The sequence below is a fragment of the Lutzomyia longipalpis genome, chromosome 4 (genome assembly GCF_024334085.1).
Source record: "Lutzomyia longipalpis isolate SR_M1_2022 chromosome 4, ASM2433408v1".
In the NCBI taxonomy this organism is placed as follows: Eukaryota; Metazoa; Arthropoda; class Insecta; order Diptera; family Psychodidae; genus Lutzomyia; species Lutzomyia longipalpis.
Window position 1 is genome coordinate 12,757,496 of NC_074710.1, and position 15,469 is coordinate 12,772,964.

Below are 15,469 nucleotides of genomic sequence, written 5' to 3' on the forward strand. Positions count from 1 at the left end.
TAACTGGACGCGTTATGATTGACTTTCCTTTTAGAATTAATATAAGTAATACTTGGAAAATATTTTTTTTTAAATCTTTTTATAACAAAATATACACTCATGTGTCGAAAATGTTGACCCGACTGGACTATAACTCACATACACGTATTCTACATATGAAGACAATTAAGTAATGAGAAAATTTATATTTATTTTTCTCATATACGTATCAAATATAATAAGTTCCTTTTAATTTCACATAAATGATAACTTGCTCAATAGTGAGATCAACCATTAAATGCAGCCTAAGGTTTTTTAAAAAAAATGAATCAAACGTATTATTTTCACACCCATTTACCCTTTAAAAAAATAAATCGTTAACACTCGCTTTGGCGGGATAAATCACATCCGAAATTAAGTATAACCAAAAATTGATTTTCACCGCAACTAAATTCCATGTTATCCCACACATAAACATTTTGGTTCAACCCTCCTATTTATTGGGATATTTTGTTAACATAGGATTTTACTACATAGGTCTAGGCGCCCTCCTTGAAAAACCGCATGTGTCAAATAAATAAAATTTATGCTGGCTCTCAATAAACAATATTGTGTGCAATCGCTGTACAATCCCTATGAATTACAGTCGTGCTCTCGTGGTAGGACCGTCGTCAAAATGACTTCTCCGCGGTAAAACGGCTTCAGAATGAGGAATTTTGCCTTCGCAGTGGGACAATTAGTATCCTAGCTTTCCAATAGTACTAATTGTCCCACTGCGAAGACAAAATACTTCATTCTGAAGCCGTTTTACCGCGGAGAAGTCATTTTGATGACGGTCCTACCACGAGAGCACGACTGTACATGATACACGGAAAGAAAAAAGTTGAGGCGGCGCAAAAATTCAGTACTTGTTACAATAGCAAGTTATAATGTTATTGTACCCGCCACTGTTCATTTGCACTAGCCGGAGACTCCAGCTGTGCCAACTAGAAATTCCTGTAGAATCAAATGAGATTTTCTGCTCTTCTCACACATTTGTCACTGTGGCTTTTCGTCGACTGCGCAACCTTGTCTCGTATTTGCTTTATAAATGTTGTGCAGATGCGTAACATGCTACTTCAGTCGACGGCTTTGCCGACTTGTGAAAAGACGAGATATATAATTTTAAAGATATAGATGTCTCTTTTTCTCCAATTATGGCATACAAAAATCAAAACGAATGAGACAAAATGTGTGTGCATATACGCCATTTCCTTCTGACTCATTGGCGACATAGCCAGTTTGTAGTTGAGTTAGAAGCAAACTTCAGCTCTGCCAACAATGTAACAATTCTGACGCCAAACTGTTGGCATAGCAAGAGTTTCCAGCTAGTATTAGTAGTTATTTTTCTCCGTGTAGGGGTTGAAATGATCCTCACACGCGCCACGTGATCCTTATCAAATTCCCCGAATTATAGCGCAAATTTACGATGTTCAAGTCAATATTAATTTGCATGAAATCCGGTCTTTTGAATCTTCCACAAACACAAATTTTGAACTCCGCGCGACTTCATTGAGACGAAAAAAAGGGAAAATCGATAAAAATCACACCGGAATGAATGAAAATACCCAGACATACTATTTGAGAGCCATACCCGTTGATTACGCGAGAGCATTCCCTGCGATGTTGCCCAACCTTACGCAGCATAATTTATTATGTCCCTTCTTTCTTTTTAATCGATACAAAGGTACCCCATTTTTTTTTGTATGTACCGCAAACACGCCCTTTGATTTATATATTTTCTCTCACTTTACTCCGAAAAAAACTTCTCATTTCTCTCTAGATTTTTTTAAAGCTTCATTTCTGAGCATTAAAATCAAATTTTGTATTTGAGTTCAGTATTTCTGGGAGAAAAATGTGCTATGGCTCAATTTTATTATGATTCATCCAATTCATCCAGGCATCACGCCAGATAACCACCATTTTTCCTTCTTCTTTTTCTTTTAAACTCAAATGAACCTTCTTTCTATACGTCTCTCCTCATAATCTAAATTCTGCCACACAGACTCTCACTTCATCTGCCTGACTCATCGGAAAGAACTTTTGCGTTATGTTTTTCACATTTTTTTTTTTATAAAATCGATAAAATTGCGGCAGGTGTCTCAATCGTACTGCTGACCATTTGCTCACTCAGAATCAATTGCAGAAAGATGCATAAAAACATTATAACGAACTCTGTGGTATGGATTTCACATGAAATGTTCAATCCTAAGGGAGATATAGTACGTTCGATTTGTATTTCATCTGTATGGAATCAGGCTTTGAATTCTCGAGGGATGTTACGCGCACATACTACTCCTAATAACAATTAACCCGAAAAGGTACAATGGACAGCACAGGGGAAGATTTTATTGGAAATCAACCCTCATGAAATATACTCAATTTCCCGAAAAACTCGTGAATTCGTTGACAATGTGATTAGTCCAGGGATTCCCCATGAATTAGCTTGCAAATAATATTCCTTTCTCCGCGCCATTATCAATCATTTTGTTTACAAAAGTTCAAAAATGAAATATAATAAAAATATTCGTGGATTGTTTCTTATAATTACTGCCAGATAAAGCGTCTTACTCTTGGTGATGACACTCCTCTATTTATAAATAAAATTTCCCACATAATTAACAATTTGTATGTTTTTTTTTGATAACATTATTGTTTTTAAAATAAAATGTAAAAAAGTGGTTCTTATGTACCCTTTAAGTTTATTTTAGTCTTTTGAATTGATTTTCTATTAGTTTTTGACCTTAAGCTTCTCAAACTCCATTTTAAGACTTCTAAGCGTCCCTTTTGCCGACAGTGACGCCCTCACCAGTCGATTTTTTTGTGTAGCAATTAAATCGATTATTTTTGTGCTTTATGTATGATTTCAATTAGAAAGAAAGTATCAATTTGAAGACGAATCGGTAAATTTCATTAATTGTATCTCTTACAATCTATCGCATCTTCTCAATACATTTTTACTTTCGACGTTTCGAGATTTCTATTCCCTCTTCATCAAGCAAGAAAAATAGGTATAGTGACAAAGTTTTCCCAACTATTTTACCAGCCTGATGAAAAGGGAATAAGGCTCTCGAAATGTTATATGTCAATGTGTATTGAAAAGGTACTAAAGATCATACACCATACCCTAAACATATCTAAGCGTCCCCCTTGCCAACAATGGCGACTCTATCGGCAATTTCATCAAGTTTATTTTAATTTTAATTTGGCTGCAATATATCGGCTATTTCTTTAACAAAATACTCGATAAAAAATATGAAAATAGACAAATCTTTATAGCCTATTTCTTTCCAAATCCATCCCCTTCTGTCTGCTGAGAAATAAAATTTAAAAAAAAACTCCGCCATTGGGAAATAAAATAGCCATTTTATAGCTCTCACACTCTCACCACCCAAGAAAAAACCCCCCACATGTACTATGTGGACTGCTTGTAGACTTCCCATCACCCACAATTATCTGACACGTGTTATTTGAAGCCAAAACACTGTATGAATAAACAGCATGAGCCCACATTGAAAGAAATTTTCATAAAATGCAATATTATTCAACTGGATTGTATTTCTCATAGAAAAATGAGAACGTCTTTTTTCTTCTTTTCATTAACAAACTTCACCAAAAGAAGAATGAAATGTCGCAGAAAATGTGTCTTTTTCTTCGAGAAGTCCATCCATTAATGAAAGATTTCTTATCTATATCCTTGGTTTTATTTTTTCCTCTTCCACACCAGAGAGATAAAGAGAAGAAATCCACGAGAAGCATATCAATGGTGATTCTTTTTTTTTCTCTCAATGAATCTCGCCGCTTCCCCCCACCTATTGCGTCGAGACGTAATCAATATATACCCTCCCCCCACCTAGATTCCCCTAAATGAAACATAAAAATCATTCTCTGTGGCCTCTAAGGAGGAAGAGAGGCACAGCAGTTTCATGTGTGATGGATAGTAAAAGTTTTGTTGTAATTAAAAATTAACCATCTGAAAATTACAGCAAAACTACAAGAGTGTTGTGGTGCAATGAAGAAATTTTTTTTAATGATAGCCAAAGAAAGAGAGAGAAAAAATATACCCATAAGTCACAGACATTGGAGTACAAAGTACTGTGTGAGGAGGGAAAAAATACATATAAGTTTTTTTTTTGCTATGCCTTCACTTCTTATAACGTAAATAAACACCCGTGGAAGTCCAATGTGAGAAAAGAAGAAAATACGATTTTTATCTCTAAACAATACACTGTGAAGGAGGAAGAGAGGGATCGACAAATGCGTGCGAGAGAGAAGGAAATAAAATTAAATGCAAAGTGAATAAACATTAAACATCCTGAATAATATTTTTCTCATTATTTTTTTTTATTTGGTTAATCGTTCTCCCTTATTTTTTTTTAATAATTTCTTTTAGCAAAAGGAAATCTCACTAAATTCTAATTTTTCCTTCCTCTCTGGCAATCAGGAATGAAAGTAGGGGAGAATGGGGTTTTCGTAAATAATTTGAAAATATATTTTCAGGAAAAAATTAGGTAATTGTGTAGTTAGTAGTAGTTTTCCAAAGACTTAATGAAAAAATGTAAACCTCTACAGAACACAGATCATGGTTATACCAACTACAAGCCTCACACACTAACTCAACTATTAATTTTCTTTTTGGCAAATTTTTCGCAAAAATATTTCTCCTGCAAAATGGCAAAAACAGCAAAATGCGAAAAACACTGACATCATTTTGTGGCCAAAGGAGGTGACATCAACACCCGCGAGGCTCAAACAAAACTCACAAAAGGGGTTTCTCAGTGCACCAGAAAACGACCTTTTGAAATGCATTTAAACCCATTTAACAGAAATGCAATTGAGATAATTAAATGCACAAAAGAGTATTTGTGTACAGAAGATATCACAAAGTCTGGTACATTTGACAGATAAGATTGCGACTTTATTGATTTTTGCATATTAGCAGCAATTTATGTTTCTCTACATAAAATGGGTATTTCCAATATACATATGTAAGTGAAACTTCTGATGGATTATCGCGTGATAATATATGTTGTCACAGCAAATAAGACATTCTAAATATTTTGTATATTTCTCGGAAATCTTTCAAAATGTGAAGCACCCGAAAATTTTTGTATTGGTTTGTATTTTTTTTTATTGTTAAGAAATAACTTTTCATTGATTTTCTGTTGAATTTTACATTATGATATAGGATTGTTATTAAATATGAAAAAGAAAGCTAGCAGAGCTAGAAACAAAAATTTGAGTCTGGAACTTTAAATTTCTGAGCTAAAAAAAATTTAGTCTTCCCAGTAAGGGAAGGTTCCGGACCAGTAAAATCTTACAATCCAATTTTTACAAAGTACATACATGACAACATAAGAAGAAAAACAATATGTTTTATGATTTTTTTTGCTTCACAGAGAGAAAATGTAGGTATTTATCCTAGCAGAAAAATATTAAAGAATTCCTATAACTTTGAAACTAGTTTCTGTTTGAAACAAATAATTTTTCTTTTTCTCTTCACGATATGGGTAACATTTTTTGTTCAAATTTACTTCACTTTACATTTTTAATGGCGTAAATTCAACGAATAAAGTTCTATCAGATCGTAAGAAATAAAGTTCTATAAAAATATGAAAGACCACATTAAAAATTTATGTAATCATTAAACAACGATTAAAAGACATGTTTATTATGACATATATCAAATGAAAACTTTATAAATATAGACAAATCATATTTCATTGAGATAATGTTTTTTTTATAAAGTAATTACTTTTTCTTTTTACACGATTTTTCAGAATTTATTACTTTTAAAATTATGTTTAGTATTTTTTGCAATTCCTTTTTTTTTATAAAAAGAAACCAATCAAATTTTTTCTTCTAGTTAATTTATCTATTTGTTGTATGTGCTGATGAAGCCCGTACTTGAAATCGAAACATCAGATTCCTTATATTAAACTTCACCGCGTAACCTCACTTGAAATAAAAGCAAGAGGAAGTTAAGAAAAAAAAAGAGTTAGACTCAAAATCAACCAATCAGAACTCTCCTTCAAACTACAAATTCTTCTTCTTACTCTTCTATATTTCATTTTTCATATTTATTGGTGCTATGCAGGAAAAGAATGTCAAGAGAAAATGATCATGACATTTTTTCCTGACATTTTTTTGTCATTCCCTCTCACTCCCACTAATGTATTTCTGTATCTTTCGTCTTTCTCTGACGCATGCTTCCGACATTTTCATCATTCTTTTCTGTGCACTCAACATGTTTTTCATTTCGTATTATTTTCTCAGTATTTGGGGATATTTTTCCATGAAAAAGTGAAAATGGGCTTTGCTGAAGTGTTCTCAGTGCCAGGAAAGCCGTGAAAAGTGGAAATTTATGGTCATTTAGCGGCCAAATATGTGAAAATGCGCGAAGTGAAAAATCAAAACATTCTTTCCCTGACCAATTTTTACGGGATATTTTTCTGTATTTTCACGACACAAATCACTTCCTGCAGGTTTTTTGGACCTGCCCACAGGTCATCTGCAACATGGAAGGTCTGTGTGGGGTCAGGGAAATGCTTCCTGGGTGGTGGAATCCCACCTGAACGCGGAAAAAATTGGTCCGGGAGTGAATGTTTTGCTATAGAAACTGCACAGTTTTCACTTATTTGGCCAATAAATACCCCCGATTTTCCACTTTTCACACTTTCACAGGCACTAAGAACACTTCCACAAGCCGCTTTTCACTTTTCCCGAGATAAAATATCACAATTTACAGAGAAAATTGCAGAAAACTAACAAATACGTTGACTTCACAAGAGCTGGAAAAAGAATGACAGAAAAAAACATGTTCCTGCGACATTCTTTTTCAAGCTCTTGCGTAGTCAACACGTTTCTTAGTTTTCTGCAATTTTCTCTGTAAATTGTAATATTTTAGCTCGGGAAAAGTGAAAAGCGACTTGTGGAAGTGTTCTAAGTGCCTGTGAAAATGTGAAAAGTGGAAAATCGTGGGTATTTATCGGCCAAATAAGTGAAAACAGTGAAGTTCGACAGCAAAACATTCACTCCCGGACCAATTTTTTCCGCGTTCAGGTGGGATTCCACCACCCAGGAAGCATTTCCCTGACCCCACACAGACCTTCCATGTTGCAGATGACCTGTGGGCAGGTCCAAAAAACCTGCAGGAAGTGATTTGTGTCGTGAAAATACAGAAAAATATCCCGTAAAAATTGGTCAGGGAAAGAATGTTTTGATTTTTCACTTCGCGCATTTTCACATATTTGGCCGCTAAATGACCATAAATTTCCACTTTTCACGGCTTTCCTGGCATTGAGAACATTTCAGCAAAGCCCATTTTCACTTTTTCATGGAAAAATATCCCCAAATACTGAGAAAATAATACGAAATGAAAACATGTTGAGTGCACAGAAAAGAATGATGAAAATGTCGGAAGCATGCGTCAGAGAAAAACGAAAGATACAGAAATACATTAGTGGGAGTGAGAGGGAATGACAAAAAAATGTCAGGAAAAAATGTCATGATCATTTTCTCTTGACATTCTTTTCCTGCATAGCACCATATGTCATTTTTTATCTTTGCAACTTTGATACAATGCTAATTAAAATGACTTTTAACGGGTTATTGATCTAATTATGATTATTCCTGGTAGTAGGAAAATGTGGAATCAATGAATTTCCTTATTACACGGAAAACTTTTCCTTTTATTAATTTGAATTTTTAAACGAACAATGGGTCCTATTTAGCGACCAAGAAATCCTTGAATCGTTGAAACGGAAGAAATTCTTAGAATTTTAAATATATTTTGGTTGCTAATTAGGACTGAATAATTCCTTAACACATCCAGGACGGCTTGACGCACATCGGCGTCCACTGACAGTTCTCAATTTTGTACGCTGTAACAATTTGCCACTCTTTTTGCGTTTGACATTTACCCGGTAGGAAAACTTCTCCAACATTTTTTCAGCAAATTTTTATTGCTGACTCGTAAGGTGTTTATATATGATTAAAAAATTTTTATTTATTAAATTTCTGAAATGATTTGGAATCAATTTGAAATGATTTGAGATTGATAGTGACAAGAAAATGGAATATCTAGAATATTCTATTCTATTAATCTTGATATTGACAATAGAACGAATAAAACATTCTTAGATATTATTATCCTATAAAGAAAAAAATATGAAAAATATCATGTAAGGGGAAATAAAATTTTCAAAACGTAAAAAAAACAAGAAATAAGTAGAAGGATATTTAGAATATTCTAGTTTTTTTTTAATTGCTCTGTCACAGAGAAGATTTTAGCTAAATACATGTATTATGAAGTTTTCAGAATTTTTAGAACAAAAAAATCAACCTGCTCGTTCACGTTATCATTACCATTTATTTTTAATATAAAATAATGTAAATGCTAGAAAATTCTCAAAATGGTTCAGAACGGATGGCGAAGCAATTTTTTTGACATATCTGGTATATTTTCTCGTTTCAACATAACCTAATTTTTATTCTGGTGCCCGAAAAAAGTGAGAATTATGGAATAAATTAGCAAAGAAAAGCTTCCAGAAGTTTCCCTTTAAGCTATAAAATAATGTTCTAGCTGAAAATTCACATGGAAATTTAATTTTAAGTGTTTTGTAGCTGAAAATCTTCATTGCATAAAATTTTAGGTGAGTTAGGTTATATATTTTGCGAGAAGAAAATGTTCCTCTTATATAACCTCAATTTAATTTTTGTGATAAAAAAAAGTGCAAGAAAACGTTTAATAGCAAAAATGAAACCCGTCTGAGAGATTTTCATTGAAATTATCCCATAAATCTGACTTTTTTTCTCACGTAAATATAAAAGTGTGGTTATGTTGGAATGAGAAAAAAATGCCAAATATGTCTAAAAGATTCTCTTCACCAATATCATACTATTTAAACTATTCCTCTGACTGTTCTGTGAGCTAGAATTTGATGTTCAACATACAACAGTTAGTGAAATCTTAAAGAAAGATTTTTGAAATATAAATTGTATTTTAATTTGAATATTATTTTTTTATTGTTTTGTTTTCGATTATTTTATATTAAAAGAATATTTGTGTTTCACTTAAGTGAGTATTCTCTCAAATAAATATTTTCCGATAACGTGCGAAGAACATAAGCACACTATGGTCCCACCGGGTAACATTTCTGGACGCCAGTGACTAATTGTTACATGTCGCGTAAAAAACCTTTGGGAAGTATTTTACCCGTCGTCAGTGTGTTAAATTAATTTAAAAAAAATATTTTTTTTTCAATAATAAAGACTTGTGCTAAAGACTAATCTTTCTCTTAATAATTTTTTAAATATTCCCAAAAATTTTGCCCAGAAAAAAATGCACTGATAAACCCCTTTTGAGAGCTGCAGAAGCGTCCCATTGCGAAAATTAAATGATCTTTTCATCCCTGACTGCAAAAAGGGGGAGTGTCGGCAGGAAGCCAAAAGAGCAAAAACCGCCGTCTGCCCTCAGGGGACAAACGAGTGTGCACATAAAGTACGCAAAAGTCAAGCAGGAGGATGAGGGGGGTGCAAAGGACTCACTTCTCGTGCGGCGGCGTCGCATCCATGTGCTCCTCTGAATTTACTTCCCAAAACGAATTCACTTTGTAACTTTTTTGAGATTTAACTCCATCACACGGAGCATGTCGCGAACTCTCCCCTTATCTCCTTTCCTGCTGTGACACTTCCTGGAAGCACAGGCACACACAGAAAAAGGGAAAAAGGGGGCACTTGCACAAGCACTTCCTGTCCGTGATGAAAAATCCTAAACTGGATGGAGATGCTTTCTGTGGGTGCACCAAAAACAGAGAAACTGGAACACTTTACAGGGAGTGTCCGGATGCGGGATTCCTTCGTTAATTAACCGAGGAAGGGGCTTCCCTTTGAGTTCAAATGAGCACACTGGGGCCCACGGCGGGGCGTGTGTGCTTGTGTGCGTATATTTTGATCACAGCACAAGAAAAGGCACTCAAAGTCCACTGTAGTCAGACAAGAAAGTTCCGTCTCTGCAGCCTCTCCGGAAGTTTTTTTTTTCCTTTCTTTTATTTCTCACTTCTCACCCACAAGCTCCACCGTCTCGCACAAATCACTTTCAATCACCAAAATACACAAAATCCTCACTGGAATCCTGGATAATTGGCAAGCAAATGAGATGGAATTCAGAGCCAGACGGCTTGGAAAGGGAGTAAACTTTAATCTTCCAAGTTGCTGCAGATTTTTTTTTCATCAATGGAGAAACTTTTGTGATGGAGGCAAAAAAGAACTTTAGAAAAGTCGCCCAAAATACACAGTAGTCAGTCTTTTTGTCTCTCCAGATGCAAAATACACCGCAAAAGGACATTGGTTGTAGATTATTTGGGTAAATAAGAGCACTTTTTGCATGATTTTCTCACAAAAAAACTCTCTTCACAAAATACTCCACCTCCCAAAAAAAAATTCTGACATATTTCTTACCCCATAAAGAGGTTGTGATTGTTATGTTGGAAATTGGGTATGGATCTTCGTAGGACATGTCAGTTGCTTGGCTGTGGTGAAAAACTTTGAAGGTTGAGCCGGAGTTTTAAACGGCTAACTTTGCTACTTTCCACCAGCTTCCCTGGGATGATTTTCCAGACAAAGAATTTATCATGAAAACTCTAGCTACCTAAAGATTTGAAATAAGGAATTTTGGGATTCCCAAGAAAGCCAAGAATTAACCAATTAATTCTCATCAGAATAAGTAATTTTATTGAATAAATCGCGATTTCATCCCCTATTTGCACTCCTCCTCGGCACTCTTCTTCAAAATCTTCCTTCCCACAAGATCCATACAACATGGGCCAGATAAATCTTCCTCAACATCCGTATAGGAACTATCGGATTCATCGCTCGAATCGTACCTTCCAATACCCGGAAGAACACCAAGACACACCAAATTCCCATTAGTTTTCTCAGATTTGTCATCTTCCTGCGTTCCTTCCTTTGGGCAATCGACCTTCTTGGCTTGTGGTTCATCCCCCGTAGGCTCTGTTGTCTTCCTCTTCTGCACAATGACACCCTTGAGGATTGATTTCTGGGATGTGTGACTACTTGAGGAATTCCTGGTGATTTTGGGCTTTTCCATTTCCATTTGACGCTTCTACAAAATCAATCCCAAAAGATTGAGAAAAATCCTCAATTTTCTCTCTAAATTCCACTTTACCTTATCAATCTGACTCTCATCGATGGTTGTCTGGCGCTCCCGGAACTCCTGAATCTCCTTCATATCCTGCAAATGTTTCTGCTTCTCGGCATTCATCTTTGACTGATCCACCATATCCAGGAAATCAATTTCATCATCATCCAGGCCCCGAATTAAATTTTCTAAAGAAAAAAAAAGTTTCTAACGGAATCCTCACGAGAAAAAAAGTTTACAGAACTCACTGAGCTTCCGTGATTCCTCAAATTCCATATCTTTCTTATCTTTCTGTTCCTTGAGCCTCTCATAGAGTGATCGTCCATCGTAGGGCTCATCTGGTCTTTCTGCAATGCAAAAAAAATGAATTTTCTTTCGGGAAATTGTATGGAAAATTATTTTCTTTGCCTTCAGGGTCTTCAGGTCGTCGGACTTTTTCCCATTCCTCCTGACGCTGCTTCCGGGCCTCTGCTAATTCTGTCTCACTTACAAATCCTGAACTCATCGTTGGATCCTTTTTATTTGGAAAATTCAAAACTGCAATTGGGGAAAAGCGGAAAAGTCAAGAAAAGAAAATAAAATGAAATTTTCCTGCTTTTTACTTTGTTTTGATTGCATTCACCAATAACCCAGTAAAAAATTCCTTTTGCTTTTCCACAGAATTCCACGGAGATTTCATTGTTCAATTTTATAAGGAATAAAAATAAAAATTTTCTCAAAATTTGTTTAAAATTGTTTTTAGATCAATTAAAAGACTTCAATTCACAAAATATTAATGTATTAGAGGAAAAACTAACTCGTCATGCTTAATTCATCAGCGCAATCAAAGGATTTAAGTGGGTTTAATAAAAAAAAATAAAAGAAAATTGGCTGCATTTTACTTTCCAGCGACGCTTCGAATTAATCCCAAAATTGCCTAAACTATAAAAAATAATTATTAAAAAGGCATTTTTTTACAATTTTGAGAATTTTTAATTGGTATCATTTTTGTCTTTTGTGTAAAAGTTTACTAAAGAAATATTCTAAAATTACACAAGAAATTTATTTTAATCGTTTTTATTGTGATTTATTTTGATGAATAAAAAGTCTGGTGCTCTTGAGTGTTATTTACAATTTGCCCAAGTTGTGCTAATGTGCTTCCATATAAGTCTTATAAGACATAAAAATGTTCATTTAAAATGAAAATTATACAAAAAGGAAGATTTAATTGGATGAAAATGATTCAATGAAATGAATTAAATTTATTTCTTTTAACTCCTCAAAGTTTAAGATTTCTTTTAGAGGTTTTTTTTAAATAAAGATTTTTTAATGATATTTTTTTCTATTGCAATCCAAAGGCGTGTACCTATCGCATTAGCCTCATAGGTCTCGAAGAGAGTGGAGTTTGATCTGTATTCTCCATGTAGTTTTGCTGCCTCATCGGCCTTACTGCTTGCTGATGATGCCTATCGAATGGCTGTGTCTCACCGACCACGTGAAATCCCCCAAAATCCTGCTTCTCCTGCCCATTTCCCCAATTCTGGATTGTCCGCAATGCCTGCGGGTGCCTCTGTGACGTCGTACTGCTCATACCCATTGCAAATGACGATAAATTGCTGAGATTCGGGGTTCGTGGTAGGGAATTGCTGTCTCTGTGTGAATTTGTGGGACGTCGCCCGACAATTGCGGGGAAACATTCACCCGTTGTGACCCTCTGGAGGATCCTTTCGAGCTCACAGCAGTGCCTAAAGCACTCCTCACTGTGCTCCCACATCCACTTCTCTGTTTCCCCCAAATTACCACCCCCTTTGTCCGTTACAACCACCCCATTGTTTGGATTTCTAATCTTGGCACCATTCTCCCCATTTCGTACAACACTACCCCCACTGTAGAACATTGCCTCAAAATCCACAAGAGTCTCCATCAATTGGCATTTAGCATGTTGACTGTAGTACGTTACTTTGGGTGTTTTAGCACGTACAAGATCGACAAAACGTGCAGCATATCTGCAAAGAATTATTTATGTTAAAATCTTGATTAAAAATTTTTATTCTTTCCTAACTAACTTGTATTTCTTCCAATGAATTTCAGGCAAATTCTCAAGATTAAAAATCCCTTCGGGGCCATTTGGTGGAATTTCCGGAGGTTCCTCACGCACGGGGACTGCACCCCCTTGAGGGGAGTACACAACAATCCTCTGTCCATCACCGGAAATTCTGCAGACTTGCGTCACACACTCCCCGAGCGTTCGGGCACGAATAAATTCAACTGTTACTTCACCAGATTGGAGAACGTGGAAGACAACATTTTTTGTGGTGTATCTCGTGGCTTGGAGGCGTTTTGTACTGAGCGCAGGGACGTCGAGATGCTTCTCAGGTGTACGCCATCGATCGTGGTCGGATAGGATGACTCTATTGGTGGAAAAAGACTCCAGGGAGCCCCCTTGTTTGCTCATCAATCCCAAGAAACGCCCAGAAGTTGCCTCTGATGGCGCACTCTGAGTCGCTTCGAGGGCATTTGAGTGTGGTCTCCGTGGTCGTTGTGTGGACTTGTGGTTATCAGATGAATTTGCAAAACCACTATCGATTGATTGTTGAAATAAGCTGGCAAGTGGGTGGGTTTTCTGCATAAAGGGATGCTGGAGAATGTCATCAAGGGCAATCCTTTCGCTGGGATCCTTCTGTAGTAGTCGCTGGAGGAGATCCGTTGCCTCGGCTGAGAGGAAGCTGGGCATTTGGCATGGGGACGTAACAACACGATTGAGGGTCATCGTTGTAGCTGCAGTGGCAAATGGTGGACTACCCACAAGGAGGGTGTACAGCATACACCCAACACTCCACACATCTGCTGGTGGTCCATGGGATGTTCGTGACGCCACCTCAGGTGACATATAATTGGGCGTACCGCAGAGCGTCACGTGACGCTCATCGGGTGCCATCAATTGTATAGCCAGACCAAAGTCGGCAATTTTAACGTGTCTATCATCCATGAGGAGCAAATTGGACAGTGAGAGATCACGATGGATTATCCTGTGGGAATGAAGGTACAGTAGACCAGCCACTACTTGCTTCATCACGGCAGCAGCTTCCATTTCGGACATGGTACGTCCGAGACTACGGAGAAAACGCTGCAATTCCCCATGCCGTGCAAGTTCCAGCACCAAGTACACGCAATTGTCGTCCTCAAAGAAGGTGTACAGCTCCAGGATGGATGGATGCTTCAGCTGAGAGTGAATGACAACCTCCTGCCGGACGCGATTCTCCATATTTCGCTCCAACATTACTCTCTTGTCGATCTTTAAATGAAAAAGAAGTTTTAGAATTTTTTTTGCAGAGAATTTAGTGGCTAACTCACCATTTTTATAGCCACAAAGAGTCCCGTGGCCAGGCATAGAGCTTTGTACACTTGAGCAAAACCACCCTTGCCCAATGGTTCGAGTATCTTGTAATCCTAAGAAAAATTAATAAAAATAATAATTAATAAAATAGGTGCATGGGGTCCCAAAGAAGCCCCCTGCGGCAGGAAAAGTCGGAAAATTTCGTAGGAGTGAAGAAAATTGACTTTAAATACCGCCGCTAAATGGTTTCGGCGTAGTACTCAAAATTTCCAACATTCCACAAAGAAAATACTTGGGGGCCCCTGAACATCCACTACGAATTTGGGGCCCATAAAAAACAAAAATTATTTTAAAAAAATTTCCGCAACAATTCAAACAAAACCAACGAATTGGAAATTTTTAATTGAAAATTTCAACGAAACTTTCAAACCCTAACTGGCATGGTAATATACCGCCAAGTTACGCTAAAAACCAATTGTTTACATTTTAAACAAAACAAACAAGAATTTTCCAATTTCCCAACAAAATAACACTTCAATAAGCACCAAAATGGAAATTCTGACAAACTGTATGGAGTTTTGCAGCTATAAATTGTGGAAAAATGTGAAAATTCCTCAATACTAACCTCTATCCTCTCACCAAGACTCATTTTTCCATTTACACTCATTCCTCACTTTTGCACCGTTACACTTTCACCTCCCACGCCCTGACAGCACTTTAATTTGTCCAAATTAGTACAATTTCACTCGAGAATCCGGCAAAGAAGCTGGAAAAATATAAATATTTGTAGAGGAATTTCGTTGGTGGGAAGCGTCATGTTTTTGTTCACGCAACTATTGCATGAAAGTTCGCCGCAGCCGCAACTTGCAAGGCGGACTGGCACGCATACAAAGTTTTTTGGCGGAAATTCAAAATTTTTTAACGAATTTTTTAATTTTATTGCTTTTTTATGATTAAAAATTAAAATTTTTGTC

At 36.2% G+C, this 15,469-nt stretch overlaps 3 protein-coding genes across 9 annotated transcripts in view; all 3 read right to left on the reverse strand.

The window, feature by feature from the left end:
- LOC129796382 (rho guanine nucleotide exchange factor 11) overlaps positions 1-10,483 on the reverse strand; it is a 102,065-nt gene extending 91,582 nt beyond the window's left edge. For 5 of the 7 annotated variants that reach the window (XM_055838265.1, XM_055838264.1, XM_055838261.1 and 2 more), the window contains exon 1: positions 9,568-10,472. In XM_055838265.1, coding sequence (XP_055694240.1) covers positions 9,568-9,589 — 22 coding nt within the window. In that variant the 5' untranslated portion in view covers positions 9,590-10,472. Of the gene's footprint in view, positions 1-9,567 lie in introns of all 7 variants that reach the window. The other 2 variants (XM_055838262.1, XM_055838259.1) reach the window with 1 other exon arrangement.
- Positions 10,484-10,729: 246 nt separating this feature from the next.
- On the reverse strand, positions 10,730-11,813 carry LOC129796404 (PSME3-interacting protein). Its single transcript, XM_055838314.1, has 4 exons — positions 11,588-11,813; positions 11,428-11,526; positions 11,207-11,367; positions 10,730-11,143 (listed from the first exon to the last, which is right to left on the reverse strand). The coding sequence occupies exons 1-4, from the start codon at positions 11,682-11,684 to the stop codon at positions 10,778-10,780; spliced, it is 723 nt and encodes a 240-aa protein (XP_055694289.1). The 5' UTR covers positions 11,685-11,813; the 3' UTR covers positions 10,730-10,777.
- Positions 11,814-12,232: 419 nt separating this feature from the next.
- LOC129796392 (serine/threonine-protein kinase PLK4) lies at positions 12,233-15,333 on the reverse strand. The gene is made up of 4 exons (XM_055838286.1): positions 15,121-15,333; positions 14,513-14,608; positions 13,225-14,453; positions 12,233-13,164 (listed from the first exon to the last, which is right to left on the reverse strand). Exons 1-4 carry the CDS (start codon positions 15,160-15,162, stop codon positions 12,525-12,527), a joined length of 2,007 nt encoding a protein of 668 aa, XP_055694261.1. The 5' UTR covers positions 15,163-15,333; the 3' UTR covers positions 12,233-12,524.
- Between the last annotated feature and the right edge of the window lie 136 nt (positions 15,334-15,469).

What these genes read in the sequence shown, in the direction of transcription:
- LOC129796404 (XM_055838314.1), bottom strand. Translation starts at nt 11,684, where the DNA reads ATGAGTTCAGGATTTGTAAGTGAGACAGAATTAGCAGAGGCCCGGAAG. An exon ending in ACGACCTGAAGACCCTGAAG is followed by an intron (nt 11,527 to 11,587) that starts GCAAAGAAAATA and finishes TTTGCATTGCAG; the next exon opens with AAAGACCAGATGAGCCCTAC. An exon ending in TGAGGAATCACGGAAGCTCA is followed by an intron (nt 11,368 to 11,427) that starts GTGAGTTCTGTA and finishes TTTTTTCTTTAG; the next exon opens with AAAATTTAATTCGGGGCCTG.
- LOC129796392 (XM_055838286.1), bottom strand. Translation starts at nt 15,162, where the DNA reads ATGAGTGTAAATGGAAAAATGAGTCTTGGTGAGAGGATAGAG. An exon ending in GTCTTGGTGAGAGGATAGAG is followed by an intron (nt 14,609 to 15,120) that starts GTTAGTATTGAG and finishes AATTTTTCTTAG; the next exon opens with GATTACAAGATACTCGAACC. An exon ending in ATTCATTGGAAGAAATACAA is followed by an intron (nt 13,165 to 13,224) that starts GTTAGTTAGGAA and finishes AATTCTTTGCAG; the next exon opens with ATATGCTGCACGTTTTGTCG.